The sequence below is a fragment of the Jaculus jaculus genome, chromosome 3, assembly GCF_020740685.1.
Source record: "Jaculus jaculus isolate mJacJac1 chromosome 3, mJacJac1.mat.Y.cur, whole genome shotgun sequence".
Classification (NCBI taxonomy): Eukaryota; Metazoa; Chordata; class Mammalia; order Rodentia; family Dipodidae; genus Jaculus; species Jaculus jaculus.
Window position 1 is genome coordinate 1,199,524 of NC_059104.1, and position 24,467 is coordinate 1,223,990.

Sequence of the window (24,467 nt, forward strand, 5' to 3'; positions counted from 1 at the left end):
GTTCACATGGGACCTGGAGAGTTGAATATGAGTCCCTTAGGTTTGGCAGGCAAGCGCCTTAACTGCTAAGCCATCTCTCCAGCCCACCACCTTCACATTTTTGACACGTATAATCCATTACTACTTTATAATGGTCACTGTTGGACAGAATAAAGATGCTTGGTGCTGATCCTCCTCCAGGTCCCACTACCTCCTGTCTCATTTCTCAAACATGCAGTAATGGGCATTCATGACCATCACCAAGTCCCACAGTTCTGGGAACCCAGCACTTTACTGAGACGTCAGACAGCAAGATTTGCTGACCTTTATTCAAACTTCATCCATACAATAAAGAGCTCTGGTTTTAAATTTTCATTTACATCAGTGCTAGAAACAAAAAGCAAGAGTGAGTGAAATGTGATATTTTAAAGTGCTTTTATGAGATGAGATCACGAAACAGAGTGGGAAATCCCATGCTGAAATGGAAGGAATCAGGTGTCTGAGCAACACATTACGTAGACTAAGCTCCACGTGTAATGTGTACACCGGAAGAGAAGCTACCCAGTCTTTGCATGTTTTCTCTTTTATTATCATTCTCTGGAGGTACAGCCGGTGATGGCTCTGCACACCGTAGCATGGGAGTGGGGGTGGGGTGCTTAACCTGGGATCTACAGTGGGGAATGAGCCTCGGTGGCCTCCCATGGCAGGAGGGTGAGGAGACAGGGAGGGACCATAAAGTGACAGATGTTCAGCAGCATGAGACCATAAATACATCCTGTACATTCGGACCGTATGTACACAATTGAACATATATATACACACACATACAAAAATATCTGCCCATAGTAGGCACAGAAAGAGTCAAAAGAACAGAATTCATTTTTGAAACACATACAACAAAAGGAAAAACAGGAGTATTCATTGCCCATGTGCCATGGAGTAGCCCCCTGAGTGCTGATGCAGGCTCTCCTGCTGCTGGCAGGGGGCAGGTGGCACTGGGGGAGGGAAACGGGGTCCTGCTCTCGCACGCCTGTGTTGGTGAAGGATGGCTGACAGCATGAATCTTTACATTTTCCTTAAAAATAATAAAAATATCCTAATTTAATGAAGCTCTTTTTTAAAAAAAGGAGAGTTCCCTTTTTACTGTAGAAAAGAAGGTTAATCTTTCTAAATCATAGTTCACATTTTCTTGTGAAAATGAAACCTATATAGATGCAGGAATCTCCGTGATTTCCAGCTGCTTTTGGTTGTGGAGAAACCATATGACTTACCAGGTGTTTATTCACCTGTGGCAAGTGTGCTCATGGGAGAGCCAGGTTTCAGCGAACACGCCCCAGAAATCATGTACTGGTATAAACAACGTGCTTTGATGTAAACCCCAGTAACAAAAAATAGTTTATATCAAATACAGTATCAAATTGTCATTTCATGTAAACACAGTGATTCTTGGTAAAGATTTGAGGCCAGAGTACCACAAAAAATGGCCATGGGGTTAATCCCTGTTTTTTGTTTTGTAAAAAAAAAAATCAAAAACTTATATAAAAGACAAGAGTCCCCCCAATCCCCTCCTTAGTCTGTTGGTAGCTAAGTTCATTCCTGTTAGAAGTGGTTTCTTTAGGACGGCATTTCCACAGAAAGCACCAAACCAGAGAGGTCAGGACACAGTGGCAAGGCCCCTCAGTGGCGGCTGCTTATGTACGAGGAAGAGCTGTCCCGCACTTTCCTCCCAAGGGTCCGCTCACCCCCAGCCCCTCCTCGGCTGCTCTGGATTTCCCACAGAAGTTTTGCTGGAGTGTTGTCTCTTGACTTCTGCGCGTGCAGCAGGTCCTGGTGCCAAGGCCCCAGTGTCCGCTGAAGCCCGTGGATTGTTAGGGTCCTCCTGTTTCCAGGGATCTTGGAGCACCATCCCCTCCCGAACTAAGCAAGCCCAAGCAAAAGAAAACTTAGAGATTTGCATGCTGGTCTACTGCACGGTGGCCTCAAGTGTCCGCCCATGGAGGCCTGGCTGCTACCCCTGGAGGTCGGAGAAGGAAGTGGGGCAGCCCTCGCTGCAGCTGGAGGAGTTGCTCAGCACGGCTGACCCCGGGCTTGACTCTGCGGGAAACCAGTGGAGACACGCTTCGGCTCTGGCTCTTTCCTCTGCACACCTAGAAACCCCTCTGCTTTCAAACAGGTTCTGGGCAGAGGACATCGGCAGGCTCAGGGCACAGCTGGCGTGCACAATGGGTCTTACCTGAGCTGCTTAGACACTGGGCTGAGCTGGATTTACCCAGGAGGGTGGACAGGCTGCTGGCCGGCACCCAACCCTCCTTGCTGCTGGTCAGGTCACGAACATACCTGAAAGGGGAGTCAGTAGCTGCACTGCATGCTCCCGGTCTGAGGCGGGAGCGTGTGTAAGGTATGAGAGCGCACCAAGGGCGTGTCTGAGGTGGGAGATTATTGGGAGTGTGAAATATAAAAGCATAGGGGAGCTCTGAAGGGCAGCACACAGGGGCAGGTCTGAGGCACGAGCCTGTTGGGTGTCGGGAGTCAGCATACAAGGATGTGTCTGAGGTGGGCGAATGCAGGAATCTGTCTGAAGTAGGATGCCGAGGTGCGTGTCTGAGGTGGCACACACAGGGTGCACCTGAGGCGGAAGCATGCTGGGCCTATCTGAGATGAGAGCATTCAGAAGTGTGTCTGAGGTGCAAAACTCAAGAGTATGTCTGAGGGGAAGCCCACTGGGAAGTGTGAGGTGGGAACACACAGAGGCACGTCAGGTGAGCACACAGGGGTGTCTGAGGTATAACATGTGCTGCCATCTTACCAGAGGCCCTCGGCGCCTTCCTCTACCACCTCTACCACGTCCCCACTCTTCATGGCAAGGGTGTCAAGGCCCCCTTTTTCATCGTCCACCATGACTGTGAATTTACCAGGAACCTTCAGGGGATAAAGGGATAAAACAGAGGTACCAACTCATTAGCGCTTGCTGCCTCTTGCCACGATCTGGCCAACCATATGCTTAGGCTCCATCTCCTTGTAGCAGCAGCCAAAGGCCAGTGGGAGCGTCCATACAAGAGCAGGATCCCCCCACGCAAGGACACACACTGTGTAAGTCCATTCCCTAGAGTATCAGAAACGCAGAACTAGAAAGCAGAGTGGGGTACTGGGGAGTCAGTGCTTCAGGGGACCATGTTTCAGTCTGGGAAGGTGGAAAGCTGTGGAGGTGAATGGTGAAGATGGCTGCACAATACTGCACAAGGGCTACATGCTGCTGATTGGCATGCAAGATGGGAAGTTACATGTCATCTGCATTTTTTTACACAATTAAAAATATAAGCCATTAGGGCTGGAGCATGGCTTAGCGGTTAAGGCGCTTGTCTGAGAAGCCTAAGAATGTATGTTCAAACCTCCAGGTCCCACATAGCCAGATGCACAGTGATGCAAGTGTGCAATATTGCACATGCGTACAAGGGGGCACACACATTTGGGGTTCATTCACAGTATCTGAAAGGCCCTGGCACACCCATTCTCTCTCAAAAATAAAATAATAAAAAAATATAAATAATGAACTAACAAAAGTCAGTAGTGGGCTGCCAAGAGTCAGAAAAGGGGAGAAGTGCTCTGCCACTCGTGGAGATTCTAGTGAAATTTCTGGCTTAAACTTAAAAGGCCCTGAATCTTAGGAGGATGTTCTATCTCATATCATGACCATGTCAAGAAAAACAAAACAAAACAGATGTACCAGTGTATCCTCAGCACTACATGACTTCACAGGCTGGCTACACCAACCTCCTTGCTAGTCTCTAAACTACTGTGGGGGGCTGGAGAGATGGCTTGCCTGTGAAGCCTAAGGACCCCGGTTCGAGGCTCAGTTCCCCAGGTCCCACGTTAGCCAGATGCACAAGGGGGCGCACGCGTCTGGAGTTCATTTGCAGAGGCTGGAAACCCTGGCGCGCCCATTCTCTCTCTCTCCCTCTATCTGTCTTTCTCTCTGTGTCTGTCGCTCTCAAATAAAAAAAAAAAAATTAAAAAAAAATTTAAACTACTGTGGGTATAGGGTTAGCAAAGCTTGGTTAGAATGTTCTGCTGATTTGGAGATAATCAGGGGTATGAACTGTCCCTTTAAGAAGGGCATACTAGGGGGCTGGAAAGATGGTACAGTGTTAAAGACACTTGTTGGCAAAGTCAGATGACCCAGGTTTGATTCCCCAGGACCCACCTAAAGCCAGATGCACAAAGTACCACATGCATCTTGAATTTGTTTGCAATGGCAGGAGGCCCAGACATGCTCATATTCACACTCTAAATCAATGCATTTTAACAATAAGGATGTACCAAAAGAAGAAGGAGGGTTGGAGAGATGGCTTAGCAGTTAAGGTCTTGCCTGTGAAAGTTTAAGGACGCATGTAAGTCAGATGCACAAGGTGGTGCATGCTTCTGGAGTTTGTTTGCAGTGGCTGGAGGCCCTGGCATGCCCACCCATTCATTCTTTCTCAAAGAAACAAACAAATAAATAATATTCTTTTTTAAGAAGGAGGAGGAGAAGTAGGAGTAAAATGTACCGTGCCTGGGCTTGAGCAGAGGTAGGTGAGTGCACAAGGTCACATGATCCTGGGCACTGGGCAGTGACCCATGAGCACTATGTGTCTCTGGATGAGAAACTTGGGCTGCAATGGAGGACTTAGGCTGAGAGGGTCTTCAAGAATCCCATGGAACAGAAATGTCCACCATGAACCACCCCAGAAAGAGGCCCAAATTACCAGCTTCTTGGGGCCCACTCCACTCTCTTCCTCAGCATCAGATGAATTGATGAGCTCCTCGGCACTGGACCAGCCTCCGTCCTCCTCAGGAGCCTCCAACGAGTGGGATGTTTTGCTCCAGCCTAAGGGAGAAACAGGATCCTGTGAGGGCTACACCTACGGCCCAGCTACCATTCCTGAGTGGGTTGCAGCTGGGTTCCACAGACCTCCTGGAATGGGACCCCCAAGCCTGGTCTGTCATCTTCCCAGGTTCATGAACCATGTTGTAAGTGACAGACCTCTGTCTCCACTGGTGCCATCTGCTCTGGCTCCCTACTGGCTCCCTCTATGCCTAACTCTTCTAAATGCCTGACTCATTCCACTCCAACTGTGCTTACAGGAAGAGAGTATGACAGTGTTTACTTCCACCAGCTTTCCACTCTGAGGAGAAAGATGGACTCCAGACTCACTTTGGACATGTGCACCCTCTTCAGGCCTCAGGTCTACCATGTTCTACCTGCCTGGTATGCATCCTACAGCATATCATGAAGGAAAGACATCCTCAGTTAACACTATGACAGTTAACACCTTACTTACTCTGTGGTCCAAGAAAACCATTTCTTGCAAAAATGATCAAGTAAATTCCTAATCTATGAACAACACACAGTTGTGGTTCTCACGAGGCAGGCAAGCAACTAGGAAGATGCCAACTACCAGTGGGAACCCCAGCAAAGCTGGAGCTCCAGCTGAGCCATCTGGCAGAACTACTGGGTCAGCTAATGGGGACTCAACACTACTCTTCTGCTACTGTTTCTCTTGCCATGTGCCCCAAAGGGTAACAGCAGGATTTCCTATTTGGGGACGATGGAGATGGCGATTTCATGTAAATCCCTATGGGAGAGTAACAGGGTAGAAATCTCTTCCACAGTCACTGCATGGCACCAGGTCACAAGTCAACTGAAAACAAGCACATCAGGAAAACAGGCAGCCTGCTCATCGGATCTAAGCCTGGCACATGGGAGCCATGCTTCACTTGATGAGGCTGCATGCATGCTTCTTCCTCTGTAAGAAGGTGCCTGGTTGAGAAGGAATTACAGAACAGCCCTATTAAGTAGGGACTGCAAAGGGACCTGCTGTCTCTGCAGCTAGCTCCCGTGACTGGGCATGCTTAAGGCTGGCAATGAAAAGCTTCTGTTAAGGAATAGTGGGAAGCTGGCTCCTATCTTTCTGGGAAAACGGAACGGGGCCTGGGCTAGCCCGTGCAGGCTTGGCCTCCACCCCACCAGGGCAGAGGTAGCTGGAGCTCCTCTGAGTTCTACTTTCCTGAAGCAGGGCTGTGGGGCTGGGAGTAGCTGTGCACTTGGTCCTGCCTAGCATTGTACCAGGCTTGTGCCCATGAAAGAACTGGTTCTGGGGGTCTCCAGCTACAACTGTCTACCCTTATTGCTCCGAGGAAGGGCCAGAGGATCCAGGCTGCCTGACTCAGATGGCCTCCTCCCCTCCAGCCACTCCGCTGCTATGAAACTCAGACAGGGGCCGGTGGCTAAATGGAATCAAAGTCTGAGGACAGTGAGAACAGGAAGATGAAGACTGCCGTGTGGCCCCTTCCATCAGAGGAGAAGGCTGAACTTTCAGCCACAGACTTTATACGTAAGCCTCCATCTTAGAGTCCTTTTTGTGAGGGGAGCTCTCGGGCAGCTCACCCCTTGGCACTGGCAGAGCTCTGTAGACCTAGAGTGGTGCTGGCCATGCTGCTGTTTGGAGCCACTGGACACTCTTTTAAAAGTTTGAGTGGTGTCTTGCATTGGAAAGCATGCAGGGGAAGTCCAGGATGCTGGTCAGGTGGTGTCCAGGCCTCAGACATGGGACAAGGACATAAAAGAATTTGGAAGCCGGGTATGGTGGCAAATGCTTTTAATCCCAGCACTCAGGAGGCAGAGGCAGGAGGATCGTCGTGAGTTCAAGGCCACCCTGAGACTACATAGTGAATTCCATGTCAGCTTGAGCTAGAGTGAGACCCTACCCTAAAAGGTCAAAAAAAAAAAAAAAAAAAAGGAATTTAGAATGCAACAATCTCAAACGAGGTGGCATCACTCTTTTGGGGATGTTTAGGGACTCTGTGAGAATATTAGCCTAGGTGACTGGTTCATATGTCACTACTATTTTCTGGAATCTCTTTAGTCATTTTTTATTTCTTCCTTTTTTTTTGAGGTAGGGTTTCACTCTAGCTCAGGCTGACCCAGAATTCACTATGTAGTCTCAGCATGGCCTTGAACTCATGGCAATCCTCCTACCTCTGCCTCCTGAGTGCTGGAATTAAAGGCATGCACCACCCTGCCTGGCCTGTTCAGTCACTTTTGATATCACTGATGCAGCAAGACACCTGCTGGGCTAATGCCTTTCAGGAAGCCTCAGTCCCAGGTGGACTGGCGGCATCTGCACTTTAACAACAGGGATGAGGGAGGAGATGGGCCCTAACGTGGCCCCTTGTGACCACGCAACCCATGAGACTGTGTTGTCTTTACTGGCAGTCAAGGGGAGGGAAGCTGGCTAGAAGAAAGTGGGAGCAGTACTCAGCTACAGCCCCAGAGTCTGCCAGGCCCACTTCTCTCTCCCACAGCCAGGGCTGGGTCATAAGTAGATGTGCTTAAGGATCAAAAGCAGACCACTGCAGGAGACAAAAAGCTGGGGGGTGACTTTCCCCACACGCCTGGGGCCTTGGCAGTAGTGAGTTGGGCATCCACCCTTGTGAGAATGCCAGATGGCTGCTGGCCTCTAGATCCAGGCCCAATAGCAGAAAGGGGACTGTGGTTGGTGCTTGGGACCTGGAGCATTGTTGGGGGCAGAATGAACCTGCAAGTGTTGTCAGGGTTCCCCTAGGAACCTTTTCAACTATCTGGAAAGCTTTGAAAAATCTAAAACATGAAATCCTCTCTAGAAGCCTGATCTCCTTAGGGCACACAGAAGGCCGTGGGGTTTCCCAGGCAGCAAGAAACGGGGGCCCAAGTTCCAGCATGGAGCCCAACCCCAGCCACCTGTGATTTACTATAAGGACCTGATCCTGTAGCTTGTTTCCATCCACAATGGATGGGCCAGCTGGTGATGCAGGGGAGGGTACTGGTACCCTGGACCTATGAACAGGGTGCCTGCAGCCTTCCACAGCACTGCACGGTCTAACAGTGCAACTGCTGGCCAGGTGGTAGCGATGGTAAGCTGTGCCTGGGCCTATAAAGGGGTAGTAGGCTCTCCTGCTAGCTCTGGGCAATACCAGCTAGAAGCTGGTGGGAAGTGTGGCATCCCCCAGCATCGGTCACCAGGCATTAAGCTATGAGCCACCAGTGACTACTCCTGGCTCATCTGACCTACTCGTTTCCACCCTAGGTTCCCTGCTCAGCCACAGATGGCAACACGCCTGGCTGGTGTTCAGGGGCTGCGGTGCTACCTCGCAAACCAAAGGGAGTCGGGTCGCTCTTTACTTCATGCCGCTTAGCTTTTTTGTCAGGACTGGTCGGAGAGGCTGCAGGAAGAGGAAGAAGCAAAAATACAACAATAGAGAGAGAGCTAAGGAACTACCAAGTGAGCAGAGGAGGCAAGTGAAATGTTTGTGCAATGAAATGGCTGAGGGGTCTTGCAGGGGAGAAGAGGGGCCTGGAGAATGGGAGGAGATGAAGTGATGGACGGTGGCCTTGGCCGTCAGTCATCCTCTTAGGGGCGCGGCCCCTATGACTCAGTCTCAGTAGGTCTGCAGTAGGAAGGAAACAGGACCAGAGCAAGTCTTTGTTTCTTTGAAGTTTGAGGCCAACTTAAAAGTGTTTTATAAACTGCTGAAAGCCCCCTAATTCTCTGGACCTATGCCTGCTACTTGGGAGAGACTGGAGTGTTGGGAGGGAGCCCTGTATAGATCCAGGGTCATCCCCAGACTCAATCACCAAGGAGCACTCCCAGGTGACAAAGCTGATCTGGCTATTAGTAGAATGGCATTTCTACCACCACTCTCTGGCAGACACCCTACAAGACACCTGGCCATGGCACACGGTACCCTGTCAGGAGTCATGGCAGCAAGGAAGGTGAAGGTCTGCAGAACTGACAAGAAAATGTCAGGTGAAGCAGAGGAGGAGGGAAGCAGGAGTCTGGCCAGAAAGGTGGCTGAGAGCTCGTTTGGAGCAGTTTACATTTGCAAAAGTGGCCTTCTCTTTTTTCAAAAGGCACCCCTAGGCTGGGCGTGGTTGTGCACACCTTTAATCCCAGCACTCGGGAGGCAGAGGTAGGAGGATTGCCATGAGTTTGAGGCCACCCTGAGAGTACATAGTGAATTCCAAGTGAGCCTGGGCTAGAGTGAGACACTACCTTGAAATACCAAAAAAAGGCACCCCTAAAAGATAACATCAGGCATCTATATCAACACAGCATCAGTCCACAGGAACGATGGGGTGGAAATGCACTTGTGTGGGTTGCACATGGGATGAGGGGTGGGGGGTCCTCCTGAGCCGCCCACACATGTGGCCACCACACCATGCATCAGAGACCACCATGTGAGGATGGCGTGGGAGGCAGTGTCAGGTGCTGCCTCTTTACCTTTCTGACCTTTGAGGTTAGCCAAGCCCTGCAGCGTGAAGCGCTTTCTGGAAAGCGCAGAGCTTTCGGAGGTAGAGCTAGGGACCACGTCGTCTAGGAGGGAGGAGAGACAGAATGCAGAGACCATGTCTGGGAGAGAGGAGGATGGAATGCAGAGGGCATTGGACATGGCTCCCTGCTGAGGGCTGGTGGAGAGTCTGAGGCTGCCCCAAGGGTGTGTGCTCCTTGGTGGATAGGGACACATGGCAACTGTGAGGTCCAGTGTGCTAGAGGGACCATGAGGTCTGACATGCTGGAGGGACCCTGAGCTCTCACACACTAGCTAACTGACACTTCAGGGAGCACCCACATGGGCCACATGGAGGACACCTACCTTTGCCCTTCTCGGGAGCCTTGGGCAATGATGAGCCCACATATCCTTCCAGGCTCAGGGGGTCTGTCTTTCTTTCTTCCAGTTTCTTGGCATTTCTTGTGCTCCCTTTGGAGGGACTGAAGGCATCAGGTACCAATAAAGAAACAGCACATTATGGGTTAGTTTTATTTTTAAATTCTTCAGTGGCTACAGGCGTTGGGACATTTCAGCACCTAGCCTGTCCTCCAGATACCCCACAGCAGTGTCCTAGCTTGGATCACTGCCTTTTCCAGCTGTGCAGAACCTAACAAGAACCCTGCCTTCTCTGCTGGAAGTAGCTCCATAGCTTTTCATTTAGGCTTCCTCCCATCCCATGAATACGCAAAGGTCACATAAGAAAAGGAAAGTGAAAAAATGAGTGGATGAATAAAACAACAAAGGAATAAAACTCCAATGAAGAGGCCATGTAGGCCGTGCTGGAATGCACACCGTGCTGGAACTGGGCCTTGAGTCTAGTTTGCTCCTTTAGTGCCCACTGCCCATGGCAGGCGCCAACCCCCAGGCAGTGCTGGTGAACAATGTCACATGCTTGGGCACGTGCCAACTAAGATGAAAAATGATGCACAAATGGAAAGTGGTGAGGCAGGAGACTGCTGCTTGCTGGGAGAAGGGCCAGAGACAGTGTCTTTGGCTGACACCCTTGGATAAACCACCTGTGCAGAATTCCCGGATGACGCTGGAGACTAATCCCAGTGACTGGGGTAAACACTACAATGTGTTCAGATGCCCTGTTTTTTCTTTTTTGCTCTTTGTTTTTTTAGAAGACAGTCTCATTCTGTAGCCCAGGTTGGTCTCAAACTCACTCATTCTAAAGCTTAGGCGTATCCTCTGGCTGCAGCTACTCAAGTGCTGGGATCATAGATGCATGCTATCATGCCCAGTTATTTTAAATTGTGGGTTCTGGGGCTCAAACTTAGGTCCTCATGTTTGTAAAGCAAACACTTTACCTACTGAGCCACCTCCCTAGCCCCTACACACCCTGACTTTCAGGCTGTGCTCACCTGGTGGTGGATGGTGTGGGCAGGGGCAGACTATGAGACTGCTCCAGGACTCTGTGCTGGCTGGCTTCTGCAGGGAAAGCAACATGTGACATTTACCAGTGGGTGCTGAGCACTACTGTTCTCCCAGGCTAAGGTCCCTTGTACAGTTAACACAGTGAACACACATGCTTTGGGTTTCAGAGAAACAAGAGCCAAAGGCAGCCTCACCCCGGCAGGCCTGCAGCTGGCTGGTCAGCACCTTCCGAATCTCGCTCACCCACGCTGCTTTAATCTCAGGAGTTGGTGCCTGTTTCCCAAAGAAAGGCAGGCGTCACTACTCAGTCCTTCAAGGAAACACACACTGGTGTTTAACCTTGACACTCAATTTTCAAAATATTTTATTATTTATTTGACAGAGAAGGAGAGAGACAGAGAGAGACAGAGTGTGTGTGTGTGTGAGAGAGAGAGGGAACGGGCAGGGCCTCCAGCCCCTGCAGATGAACTCCAGATGCGTGAGTCCCCTTGTGCATCTGGCTAACATGGGTCCTGGGGAATCGAACCTGGGCCCTTTGGCTTTGCAGGCAAATGCCTTAACCACTAAACCATCCCGCCAGCCCTAACCTTGACACTCTTAAGGGTGACCCTGGAATTATCAGATTCCTGTGTGTGAGGGTGGGTGGGTGGGGGGTGGGGATATCCCTTTGCTGTGGAATCTTCAACCCCCAGCATGGATTGGCTGGGAACGTCCATGTGGGTGCCCAGGACAGGGCAAGGGCAGCTGCAGAACAGCTGGGAGGTCACTGCTTCTTTTGATGCTGGCTTTCTGGGCTGACTGTGCATGTGGTAGGCCATGATGGAGAACAGGTCTCTCTGGAAGTGGACATTGTTGTGGATGATAAGGGCAAAAATGAGTCTGAAATCCACAGGTGGCTGTGGCCAGGCCTGCCATTCTGCTTCTGTGGAGTGCTGAGGTCCTGGCTGAGTGTTGGTACCAGGTAAGTCGTGGGCCCTGACAGAGCTGGGCCTGGAAGCCCCCTGCACTGCTGCCTGGGGCCAGAGCAGGGCCTCGTCCTGTGTCAGCTCTGCGGGGCTTGCGGGACTGGGACCAGGACTGGAAGGCACGCTGGGGCTACGGTGCCACTGGGTCCTGCTGGCAAGTCATCCTACACGTGAGAATTCTAAGGGCAACTGGAAGGCACAGCAGTATGCATCTTGGTCCTTCAAAGAGCAGTTAGGGTCTTTCTAGGGACACACAGAGGGGATGTCATCCTGAGTGTCACAGGCCTGCTCATGGGCACGAGGGTAAGTAGGTATGGGGTACACATGCCCCATCAGGGATCCAGACAGTGTGGGCAAAGCTCTCCTGTGCTGTCGAGGGAGCCAGAGCCAGTGCCCTCCTAGTGCCCTATCTGCATTTGCTCCCCATTCCATCCTGGCATAGCCAGGCTAAGGAGGCTCCTGGCTTTGGGTGATGAACTCATGAAAACTCCAGACAGAGTTCCCACTAGAAGTCTCTTGCTGGCCACTTGAACAGGCCTGAGGGTGCCCTTGATTCCTGACCTGCAGGAAAGGTGAGTGGACCTACCTGGATGATGTATACCTCCTCTCTTGCATTGTACCAGATCTCAAACTTCTTGGCATCACCCTTCACATTTTCTGTGATGCCAACAGCTGTCATCTGCAAGTGCAAAAACAGACAGTCTCAGCACATTCAAGCAAGCCACCCACCTTGTTCAAGGCTGACACTGAGGTACAGAGGAAGTGATGGAGTATTTTGGGATGAAGCTAAGAATAGAGGGAACCCTGACTCCCATGCCCACCAATAGGAGCTGGGTGTCTAGTGACCTTCAGCATGGACTTTAAACATGAAGTGGCCACTGATGTCCCTCCCTTGGGTTACTGGATGGGTCACTCACATTCAAGGACTGCTTGTAGCTGTAGGAAGGGGCCTTCTCATAGCCCTCCCCATTCTCCTCCCTCTTCTTGCAGAAGAGCACGGCCTTCTCGTGCAGGAACAGGTGCCGCTGCATGGGCTTGAACCTGGCCAGTTCCTTCACCTTGGTGTGGCCCTTCTTGTGGTCTGTCCACACACTGAAGGAGCCTTGCATTAGCAGCTTCCCCAGGTCACCGAGGTTCCCCTGAAATGCATGTGGGGCCTGTCAGGCACATGAGCTTGGGGGAGGTGAGGACCCCAGTGCACAACAGAAAGACTTCATGCTGTGGGGCTTCTCACACAGCACATTCCGAAAGAGTCAAAGCTGGGGCTGGAGGATGGCTTAGTCGTTAAGTGCTTGCCTGTGAAGCCTAAGGACCTGGGTTTGGGGCTCAATTCTCCAGGACCCACGTAAGCCAGATGCACGAGGTGGCACATACATCTGGAGTTTGTTTATAGTGGCTGGAAGACCTGTGCGCACATTCTATCTCTCTCTGACTGTGGCTCTCAAATAAAAAAATAAAAATAAACAAAAAGGAGGCAAAGCCAAGGAGGCGGCAGAGGATCCATGGCTGCAGGGGTGTGTGGGAGGAAGCACAGCAGGAAGATGCTTAGGGCAGGGAGGGCATCTGTGTGACATTATCATGGTGGAGAAGGGACAGGACCCAGAGCCCTTATGTGCTTACAAATATTTTATGAACAGTTAATGACATGTCCCCACTGGTCCATCAGTTGTAATGTGTGTCACACCAACAAAGAGGTTAATAATAGGAGGGGCAGAGGATCTGAGCTTCAGATTCAACTCTTTTTTGGTTTTTAAATTTTTAATAAATATTTTTAAATGTATTTATTTGCAAGGAGAGAGAAAGAGAGAGAATGGGTATGTCAGGGCCTCCAGCTGCTGCAAATGAACTCCAGATGCATGCTTATGTATCTGGCTTTATGTGGATTCTGGCGAATCAAACCTGGGTTGTTAGGCTTTGCAAGTAAGTGCTTTAACCACTGAGCAATCTCTCCAGCACCCCCCCACCTTTTTTTAAAATTTTTCGATTTTTGAGGTAGGGTCTCACTCTAGCTCAGGCTGACCTGGAATTCACTATGTAGTCTCAGGCTGGCCTCGAATTTACGGCAATCCTCCTACCTCTGCCTCCCAAGTGCTGGGATTAAAGGTGTGCGCCACCACGCCCGGCCCAGCCCCCCTTTTTTGAGGGAGGGTTTCGCTCTAGTTCAAGCTGGCCTAAAAATCACTATGTATTCTCAGGGTGGCCTCAAATTCACAGCAATCATCCTACCTCTGCCTCCCAAGTGCTGGGATTAAAAGCATGTACCAGGGCTGGAGAGATGGCTTAGTGGTTAAGCGCTTGCCTGTGAAGCCTAAGAACCCCGGTTCGAGGCTCGGTTCCCCAGGTCCCACGTTAGCCAGATGCACAAGGGGGCGCACGCGTCTGGAGTTCGTTTGCAGAGGCTGGAAGCCCTGGCGTGCCCATTCTCTCTCTCTCCCTCTATTTGTCTTTCTCTCTGTGTCTGTCGCTCTCAAATAAATAAATAAATAATTTTTTTAAAAAAAGCATGTACCACCATGCTTGGCTAGTTCCAATTTCTTTAAATTTATTTTTATTAATATTTTATTCATTTTTTAGCATATATAAAGAGGGGGAGAGAGAGAGAGAATATGAATGGGCACACCAGGGCCTCCAGTCATTGCAAATAAACTTCAGAAGCATGTGCCACCTTGTGCATCTGGCTTATTTGGGTACTGGAGAATCGATCCTAAGTCCTTAGGCTTCACAGGCAAGTGCCTTAACCCCCAAGCTGTCACTCCAGGCCCAGATTCAACTTCTTAAGTGCACACGTGCATGTATGTATGGGTGCCCAGCACATATGAGCAGGTGTGTGTGGAAGCCAGAGAACAACCTCCAGTGCGGTGCCTTAGGTTCACTGTGCACTTGCTATGAGATGCAGTCTCATTGGCCTGGAGCTTGCCAACTGCCAATTAGACTAGACTGGCCTAGGGATCCTATTATCTCAGCTTTTCCAGCAATAGGACACACTCAATTTTTTATAAATGTAAAACTGCTAAAAGAAAAAGTCTATTAATCTGAAAAAAGACAAAAGAAAGCCCAAGACGGAGTGCTGAGTGGATATGCAGAGGCAAAAACCTCCTGTATTAACCTGAGGTGGACCTATCAGGGAGAAATTAGAAATATATCCTTAAGGGCTACTTGTCATCAGTCACCCAACTTCTGCTTCCATCACAGAAGGTTCCATCTGCTGTTCAGAGGTGCCTGGTCATGAGGGGCAGGCAGGAGGGCAGAGCACACTCCCACTGGAGAGGCTACGCCCTCCCAGGGGAGCAGTCCAGGGCTGCTCTACACTTGGCGAGCCCTGGGTAACTGCTTCCTCAACCTCCTGACTCAGAACCTGGGTCTTCCCCTGGCTCGGAGTCACATTTTATATTCAGGCTCAGGGAGCTAGGAGGTGTTGATGTGACTGCCCTGCCAGGCTGCTCATTAGACCCCATCAGGACTCATAAGGGACAAAGGACAGTGCATCTACAGGGCTGGGATGCCAACTGTGGGCCCTTACATCATAGCCGGTGATGGCAATGAGATGCATGGAGTCATTCACTGCCTTGAGGATGCCCAGGATTGAGCTCAGTGCCTCCTGCAGGTCCTCAGCACCCTCACAGTTCTTGCTGTATTTCAACATCTCCTAAGGGGTTGGGGAGGGGACAAAGAGGAGACAGTTAAACATCGAAACCTTCCCACCACTCCCTCGGAAGCTGCCCTGCTCTCCCCTCTCTCACAAATGCCGACCCTGAAGACGGGTCCCTGGGGAAGCTCTCACTCCAGCTTACAGGCTCCTGCAGCTCTTCAGGGCTGTTACCTGGTCACATTCCCTGAAGCAGAGCTGACCCTGCAGATCAGGAACTGCCTGACTAGACAGGCTCACACCCACCACACTTGCCTCCCTCTTGGCTGCTGTGGTTCTGGCTAAGAACATGGTGTTGCAAACCCTCTGCTGCCCTGGGCAGACTTGGAGATGGAATCTCTCCCACCGTGCAGGAGTCTGTAGAACAAACAGGACTCAGCCTTGCTGTGAAGGGGATCCACGGGCCTGTTACAATCCTGGTATAGCTATTCACCTCTGTGTTCCAGGTAGTAGCTCACAGTAGGCCCACCCAGACAGGTGAGTGAGCTGAGACCACAGCAAGGTGGAAGGCAAGTGGCTCAGAGAGTTTCCCCTGGGCGTGGGTTCAGGGCTTGGTGGGAAGAGGCCTGGCTGTGGACATCCAGCCCACAGGGGACCTGCGAGGCCCACCTTGAGCAGCAGCTGGTACTTGGTTATTCTCTGCACGGGTTTCAGCAGGTAGGAGTCGAGGCTCAGCTTGTGGTCCAGCTTCTTCTGGCACTCCTGGAACATCAAACAGCCAGTGAGGCAAGGCTGTGGCTCAGAGGCCGTGGGGAAGGAAAGGCTAGTGTGTGTGTATGGGGGTGGGTCCTGACACGCACCTGGAAGAAGGGGCAGTCGGAGCATTGTCTCCACAGACTCTCAGACCTCGGCTTGTTCTGACAGTACTTCTCATAGATCTGAAACTCCTCCATCTAGAGCGGGAGGATGGGTGCGTCATAGACATTTCTCAGTAACTCCAAGGTGCTCCTGAGTTCAGAGCTGAGGGCTAGGTAGGGCCAACCCCTCCGCCAGGCCTGCTGCTTATTAGCACAGGAGTCCCCCAGCCCTTCCCACCATGCAGAGTCCTGGCTGGTGGTGATGGGGTCTACCACAGCCCTTTCTCAAAAGTGGTATATAGTGCAGTATGTGTGCTTGTGTACAAAATTCCAGGGTCTTCTCAGGCAGTTTTGCAAATTTTAAGTCACTTTGTAAAAACACATCTGAGCCCTGTGTGAAACAGAAGTGCCCCTGGGTATCTCTGGGGACACATATGGCTTTCAGGTACAGATGGCTCTAAAACAGAGTTCTCTGGGGGGTACAGATGGCTGAAGGGCACAAAGTTGCAATGATGCATGTGACTGTAAAATATAGAAGGATATTGGAAAAAGACAGTTTTGGGGTACAGATAGCTTTAGGGTACAGATGGTTTTGGGGTACAGTTGGGGGGAACATGCATTTTGAGGAAGAGATAGTTTTGTTTGGAGCACAGATGGCTTTGGCACAAATGATTTGGTGGCATAGATAACTTTGGGGGGCAACCTCAATGGTTTGTGGGCACAAAGGCTCTAGGGTATGGGCAATCCTCATAGTGCCCTGAATACTACCTAGGCTGGCTCACCTTAGCTTACATGAGTACTGGGGAATTGAACCTTGGTCCTTAGACTTCTCAGGTAAGAGCCTTAACTGCTAAGCCAGCTCTCCAGTCCCCAAACACTATTCTTTTTTGCCTTTCTCAAAAGGGTGGTGTCATCCTGAAACCCTGGAGACACTATGGTCTCTAATTTTGCTGGCTGGGGTAAAAACTATAATGAAATCTGAAGGTGTCAGAGGTGAGCAACTTTGGGCAGGCAGTCAGGGTTTTGTACCAGGTTAAAGACATGCACACAGGGCACCACATACATGGTTAAAGATATACCCTCAGGGTTCCATACATAATTAGAGATATGCACCCAGGGTGAGGCACATAGGTAGAGATACGTACCCTCTCCAAAAAGCACCTCCCCACCAGCTCTGGGCAGTCTATGCAGCTCTCCAACTCCCGAAGGAATATCCTAGATGGAAAGTGAGCTAGTGAGGCCAGTAGGATCAGATGACACCTTCATATGTGGACACCAGTTTCTAGAGATTGTCACTTGACTCTGGGCACTCCTGTGACTGAATAGCTACAATTCCCTACCTGGCCTGGGGTCCTGAGGCCCATGCCCCTTGCTCCCCAGGGCACAGCTCAGGTTGTCTCCTTCTGTGTCTAGCCTTATTGCTTGCACAGAAGTTGGAGTTGTTTTTCTGTGGGTAGAGGTGGGACGAAGGACAGAACAAGGATGGAAAGCTTAGGGGCTCTGCAGGCCCTACCCACTGGCCAGGAACCAGTGGGTTTTTGAATGTGCCACGGTCCCATAGGCAGTAGGACATAAGCTCCAGGGACGAGTTTCCCATCTAAATGCTACTTGTCCCTGAACCCAGGGACCATCTCTAGAGGAGAAAGCTGCCTGGTGTCCATTCTGAACGCCAGTGTGACAGCTTCTAGGGGCTACACTGAGACAGCCTTGGGGATGTTCTACAAGCTTCCACAAGGGGCATGTTCTACAAGCTCAGAGAGGAGCAGCTGCAGGAGGATTGATGCCAGCTGGCTGCACTTCATATGTCTTGAAGACTAGAAAAGGGCTGTGGTCTGTGGGGGCATCAACTACCAATGACACAATCTGGCGTGGGGGACAAAGAGGAAGACACACAGGACAGGGCTGCCTCCAGTGCCATCCTCCTTCCGGCTGTGCTCCTCTATCAGCCACACTGGGCGCAGGCCAGCAGGGCAAAGAGCCACAGAGCAGTTAGAGAACATGTCCTGGGAACTACCACGCACACTCCTGTGAGTCCCCCTATAGAGAGACCTGGCCCAGCCAAACACAGCCCGGGGCCCTGCTCCTTGAAGGCAGCTATGTCAGAAGTGAGAGGTCATAGACAATGCTTATCTATAAACAGAGGAAGGGTCCCCCTGACCTGTTATGAAAGTGATAGATTTCCTCCATGTTTCCAAACAGAATATCCTTCTTGTTGTGCAGGCCTGTTGAGATGAGGTGTGCCATCAGGGGGTTATCCATCTCTGCAGCATAGCCCTGTGAGGAAGGAGAGGGGCAGTCACATCTGCAGCTGATACCAGCAGAGCATCTGGTTCAGGGCCACACAGCATGGGTGTCAGCATGGTTAGCCACATGGTTAGACAGCATCTCAGTGCTTCAAAGCGAGTCCTGGGCTAGGCTGGACCTTTCGTGGCAAGTGCTTGCCTGGCATGCATATGCCCCTGGGTTCTATTCCAATACCACAAAAACCACAGCACGACTTGACCATAATTGCCTACAGTGGCCATCTGGGCAAAATCCATGAAGAGGATTGACTACAGACAGCACTCAGCAACATGGGGGTAAGGCAGTCTCCCATCTTCCTTCCAGATCTTTTTAGTTAGGTGTAATCAGAAGGCAGAGGTCGGGGTTGGAGAGATGGTGAGGCAGTTAAAAGGCATTTATTTGCAAAGTCTGAAAGCCTGATGGCCCGGATTCTATTCCCCAGTTCCCACATAAAGCCAGATGCACAAAGTGGAGCGGGCATCTGAGGTTTGTTTATAGTGGCAGGAACCCTGGTGAGACCATACTCTCTTTTTGCCTGCTTCCTTTTCTGTCTCTTTCAAATAAATAGAAAACAAAAGGGCAGGCTGGGCATGGTGGCTCACACTTTTAATCCTAGCACTTGGGAGGCAAAGGTAGCAGGATTGCCATGAGTTTGAGGCCACCCTGAGATTACATAGTAAGTTCCAGGTCAGCCTAAGCTTGAGTGAAACCCTACCTCGAAAAACCAAGCCAAAAAAAAAAAGAAAAGAAAACCCGAAAAGAAGAAAAAAAGAAAAGGAAGAGGTCGTGTTGCATCTGTGAGAACTGGCGTGTCTACAGCAGCTGTTGAGTCTCAGGTCACCATTCAGAGCACTCTGCACCCAGGGGCACCTTCTCAAAGACACCTCCTTTGTTCTCTCACCGAAGACTGGATTTGCTCTGGAACTTTCTCTCCTCCTCTTCTCTTTCTCCCCCTCTTCTTGTGTGTGGGAGGAGTGGGCATTAAGGCAGAGTCTCACTATGCAGCCCAGGCTTCTCTCAAACTCATACAATCCTCCTGCCTCAAGCTGTTGAATGCTGGGATTACAGGTGTGCAACACTACACCCGGCAGGAACTTTCTGTACATGGCACTGTGGCCGCTCTTCTCCCCGAAACCACGCGCTGTCACCGTGGTCGGGGTTAGGCTTTCGCTGTGTGTGTAGACAGCTCTCTTGCAGCTGAGGTTTCTGCCACCTTGTGCAGATCTATTCTTGTTGGCTTCCCTCCCCACTTCTAGGCCTGCTGATGGACATCTAGACAATTTCCAGCTTGGAGTCTATGAATATTTCACATGTTTTGTTGTGGGTGTAAACCTTCATTATCTATTGTTATTGATTACTTACACATTATTATTTGCAGTGCAGAACCAAGACCTCACGCATGCTAAGAAGCCATCTACTACTGAGCTATATTCCCAGCTGCAATAGTTTGAATGTGATAGCTTGAATATATAGACCCATACATACAAGTGTTTTTATTAAAACTGAACTTCCTACTTAAGTCACCAGCAGGCAGATCCCTGCCAAGGGGGTGTGTCACTGGGGCTGGGTCTTGGAGTTCAGCCCTAAGATGGGTTTGGGGAGGATCTGAAAGTTTGTGCTCTGGCTCCTGCTTGCTGGTGGTGCTGCAATTTGATGGTGTCTGTCTCTGCTATTGATCTATGGTAGTGAGCCGGCCTCTTCTGCCATTGATGGTGTTCCCCTGTTTCTTTCTTTTTTTTTTTTTTAATTAAATAGAAACTTTGTATGGACACATCATGTGTTGGTACCATCATTTCCTTCCTCCCCGACCCCATTCCAATGAGAGCCCTCCTTTTATAAGCTGTGTCTGGTTGGATACTTGTCCCAGCAACAAGGAGCTGGCTGTAACACCAGCCTTATTTTATCTTTTTCTTTTGAAACAAGGTCTCATTAAATTGCTCAGCTGGCATTCAACTAATTCATTTTATAAATCTTCAACTTGAAATCCTCCTGTCTCAAGTTTCTAAGTGGCTGGGGATATAGGTCCAGTTCTGAGTAACAACTTTATTTTACTTTAGAGAGGGAGACAGGAGAAATATATATATATGGAGAGAGAGAGAGAGAGAGAGAGAGAGAGAGAGAGAGAGAGAGAGAGAGAGAGAAAGAAAGAAAGAACTGGTGTGCCAGGGCCTTAGCCAGTGCAATCGAACTCCAGTCGCTTACACCACGTAGTGGGCATGTGTGACCTGGTGCTTGCCTCACCTTTTGTGCATCTGGCTTACATGGGATCTGGAGAGACATGGGTCCTTAGGCTTTGCAGGCAAGCCTTAACCGCTAAGTCATCTCTCTAGCCCCTGAGTACCAGTTTTAAAATGAAGCCACGGGATTATGGTGAGCATAGCCCCCCCCCGCACCCAGCCTCACCTCCAAGACGCAGAGCAGCTCATCTACGTAGGCCCGCTCGGTGTCCAGGAGCTCGTTCATCACATGTCTGTGGATGGGGCATGGAAAGCAAAGACACATCAGATCTGGAAGGTCCCCAGTCTTATTTGTGTGGACAAAAAAATTGTGGAATATTGAAGAACTTGCCCAGGGTGGGGGTGGAGGGTAGTTGAGTCTGAGGATTGGCTGCACCTTGGCCCCTCTCAAAGCCAGCCTCATACACCACATGTTCTACTGCCTGCCTGGGAGTGGTTCCCCACCTGCCTCCTGTCCTTTTAGGCCCCATCTCATGCATACCGGCGGATCAATCGACCGCCTGCAGCAAGTGTCTGGACTCTGCACATGAGCCTGGTGCGAGGAAGCAAAGGGGCTTGCCTCTCAGCCGTGACGTAGATGTGCACAAGGGGGCTCTCCTCACGTCAGGGCCCCGAATGCTGCTCTGCCTGGATGCTTCTCCACTGCCTACCCTTTTCTGTCTCCTCCTTGTCAGCTTTCATCAGAAGCCAGAAGCGACAGGACCTGTGTTTATCTCTTAGCTGTGTTATTCTACTTGCAGAATTCTTTTAAAAATATTTTAGGGCTTAGCGGCTAAGGCATTTGCCTGCAAAACCAAAGGACCCAGGTTTGAATCTCCAGGACCCATGTTAGCAAGATGCACAAGGGGACACATGCATCTGGAGTTTGTTTACAATGTCTGGAGGTCCTGGTGTTACCATTCTCTCTCTCTCTCCTTTTTCTGTCAAATAAACAAAAAAAATTTTTTAATTTAAATTAAAAAATATTTTATTTATTTGAGATAAAGAGGGAGACTGAGCACATCAGGGCCTCTAGCCACTGCAAATGAACTCCAGAAGCATGTGCCACCTTGTGCATCTGGCTTACATGGCACTGGGGAATCAAACATATGTTTCTGGGCTTCACAGGCAAGGACCTTAACCCCTAAGCCATCTCTGTAGCCCTGCTTGCAGGATTCTTTCTCCCATGGCTTCCTGAAGAGACACTGCTCAGCTTGTTGGGCACATATGGAAAGGAGTGGTCTATGTATACCTGTTTGTTCATGTGCTTCTTAGAGCCTCTTTTTCACTTTTAGCCTTGGGGTTAAGATGATCCAAGGAACTGGGTCCCAGCATTTAGTGGCAGATGTGTTTGGGACAAATATGAAGCATGGGGGCAGCTCAGGGTTGACAGTGAGGCTGGCTACTCTGCAAAATTGTCTTTCAGTTTCTTTCCACTCCTGATGTTGTAACCCCAGCTCCTGACTGAAATATCCCCTGGACATTTTGTTTTCTTTGATATTCTAACCTCCCAAGTTCACATTGCCAAGCCTGGACAGGCAATGGTGAGAAAGGTCAGGAAAGATAACAGCTTCTCAGTTCGCACAATACTCCCTGAATCCACAGACCCAGGGGTCCCAGGGGAGCAGAAGAGCCTGAGGAGATGTGACCAAGACTGGGCTGCCCCCCCACAGTGCACGGGTTGTGTGTGACTGTTTAAATACCAATGCTTTGCTGCTGACCCCCACTGGCCACTCTGCACACTACAGCCCTGGGGGCCAGCACTTACTGCAGTGGACATGCTGGCTTTGTGCTTTGAACGTGTTTCCTTTTGGTGATTATGGCAAGCAGCCGGTGGCTGGAGATGGCTTTACTTAGGGTTCCAGCCAGCCAGCACCTCCCCTCCCTCCAAAACATTTCCCATATCTGTTTCCTGGGCATCTGTGTGCTCAGAGCTGTGGGGACCAGAAGGGCACGAGATGCTGATGCTAGTCCACCAGGGACATGAAGTATGCCACTGCTGCCCAAGCCCTGCTGTCCCCAAGGGAATTTGGGCAGCCCTCCAAGACCACTGCAGAGCTCTGTACACTGGCTATCCCCTAATCTTCACAGACAGCATGAAGTACTCTGTGACAGGAGGGATTCTGGTCAAAGAGGACTTCATGGTGTAAAGGGACTCAGCTAGAGGGCAAAGATGAGCAGGTCTCAGTGGGCACACTCTGGCTGCATATCTTGTGGTTGTCTATCAACCCACAGGTCCCTTTGTAAACAGATGGGTGGTCTGTAAGCAGCAGGTGGGTTCCACGGGGAAAAGTGACAGCAGTAAGGGTGTAAACAGATGGGTGGTCTGTAAGCAGCAGGTGGGTTCCACGGGGAAAAGTGACAGCAGTAAGGGTTCAAAGGTGTGAGTGGCCCAGCCAAATGGATGTGTGTACTACATGCCTGTATATCCCACAGCCCGCTCACATGTGTCCTCATTTGGTATGAACGCGGTGCCTGTTTGCGCCCTGCTCTGTGCATCAGGGTACAAGTGCTGCCTACCACCCTTGGCTCACTGATACCCAGACACTTGCGGGTAGTGGCTGGGTGGTCCCACCTACATTGGCCACCCACCTGCGCAGGATGGCCAGGCTCTCCTCTTCATCCCCTGTGGAGCTGGTACGGCCCTGCCGGGTCTCACTCATTTCACTCTGAGGAGAGAATAGCATGCTGGATTTGAGAATTGAATGAGCTGCCTCAAATGTGGACTGCTCAGTCCCGTTTTCCATCTGGAGACAAGTCTGAGGAGGGAGGGTGGACATCCCAGTAGAGATGGACTTCATGAAGAATTCAGGCCAGACAGAGGAGGGTACTGAGTTTCTGCCTGAGGAAGCTATGGCCATGGACTGCATGGAGCCTGGGCCTCACCTTAGCCCTCCTGTAGGGTCCCCTGCGGAGTACATTGCCCTCAGAGCTAGAGTTCTCAGATCCTCGCCAGGCACCTAATTTGGAAAGAGGCAGGGAAGGGCATTAGCTCTTTCTGAGAGGGGAATGTGCCCAGAAAAGAAAGAGACAAGAAGAAAGGGTATAGCAACAAAGAGGGCAGGAAGGGCTGATGAGATGGGTGAAGCATGGAGAACTACCCGGGAGATCCACTGACTGGGGCCTCCACAGCTCCTGGGATAAGACAGAGTTCAGGCTGGCCAGGGAGCACAGTGGGCACAAGGGTGGAAGTTTGTGAGGAACTCCTGGAGCCACTGGCCTACAAGGTCTCCCCACCAGGCCAAGGACTCCACCTGATAGGAAAGCAGGGCTCTCTCGAAGGGCCTGGCATTTGTGGTGATGCTCACTAATTCATACTACCAAGTCTACTCATTTCCGAGTTTCCCATGAAAACACCCAGTGAAGGAAGGAGAGAAGGTGCTCCCCATGAAGGGAGGAGGCAGGAAGGCCTCTCAGCAGTGGCAAAGGTCAGTGGGCCACAGCACACTTGCCACCGATGGGGTCTGGGACAGGGCTCCTGACAGCTTCGAGGGCTTGCACAGAGGTCACAGCTGATCTGGGGACACACTTTTGGTAACAGCATGAAACATGGATGGGTTGGGGAGAGGCAGGCTGGGGAAAGGACTGAGGACCTTTCCTCAGTGGTCAAGTCACTGTTTCCAGTTCTGTGGGCCACTGGAAGTGGTCACTGAAGTGTGAAAGCAGCTGCTGTTGATGATTTGTGAAGGAGTGTGGCTGAATTCCAAAAAACTTTATTAATAAACATGAGCCTTGAATTGTAGACTGCTCACCATGGACTGGAACTGAGTCCAAGGAAGGAAAAAAGTGTGTTGAGGGACACTTGGTATATATGGCTTCCTTGGATGTGCCAACCTCTCAGAGCCCTCAGCAAGGGTCC

General features: G+C 50.6%; 1 protein-coding gene across 16 annotated transcripts in view; it reads right to left on the minus strand.

The window, feature by feature from the left end:
- Nucleotides 1-290: 290 nt before the first annotated feature.
- Nucleotides 291-24,467, minus strand: part of Mcf2l (MCF.2 cell line derived transforming sequence like) — a 169,879-nt gene continuing 145,702 nt past the window's right edge. For 7 of the 16 annotated variants that reach the window (XM_045145132.1, XM_045145131.1, XM_012949860.2 and 4 more), the window contains 19 exons: nucleotides 23,495-23,568; nucleotides 23,201-23,277; nucleotides 20,796-20,862; nucleotides 18,268-18,383; nucleotides 17,255-17,324; nucleotides 16,113-16,205; nucleotides 15,922-16,014; nucleotides 15,187-15,312; nucleotides 12,584-12,805; nucleotides 12,253-12,345; nucleotides 10,896-10,974; nucleotides 10,689-10,755; nucleotides 9,649-9,764; nucleotides 9,276-9,368; nucleotides 8,143-8,217; nucleotides 4,722-4,843; nucleotides 2,786-2,898; nucleotides 2,213-2,316; nucleotides 291-2,073 (listed from right to left, as the gene is read on the minus strand). In XM_045145132.1, the coding sequence (XP_045001067.1) occupies nucleotides 1,988-2,073; nucleotides 2,213-2,316; nucleotides 2,786-2,898; nucleotides 4,722-4,843; nucleotides 8,143-8,217; nucleotides 9,276-9,368; nucleotides 9,649-9,764; nucleotides 10,689-10,755; nucleotides 10,896-10,974; nucleotides 12,253-12,345; nucleotides 12,584-12,805; nucleotides 15,187-15,312; nucleotides 15,922-16,014; nucleotides 16,113-16,205; nucleotides 17,255-17,324; nucleotides 18,268-18,383; nucleotides 20,796-20,862; nucleotides 23,201-23,277; nucleotides 23,495-23,568 (1,886 nt within the window). In that variant the 3' untranslated portion in view covers nucleotides 291-1,987. Of the gene's footprint in view, nucleotides 2,317-2,785; nucleotides 2,899-4,721; nucleotides 4,844-8,142; nucleotides 8,218-9,275; nucleotides 9,369-9,648; nucleotides 9,765-10,688; nucleotides 10,756-10,895; nucleotides 10,975-12,252; nucleotides 12,346-12,583; nucleotides 12,806-15,186; nucleotides 15,313-15,921; nucleotides 16,015-16,112; nucleotides 16,206-17,254; nucleotides 17,325-18,267; nucleotides 18,384-20,795; nucleotides 20,863-23,200; nucleotides 23,278-23,494; nucleotides 23,569-24,467 lie in introns of all 16 variants that reach the window. The other 9 variants (XM_045145134.1, XM_045145138.1, XM_045145136.1 and 6 more) reach the window with 6 other exon arrangements.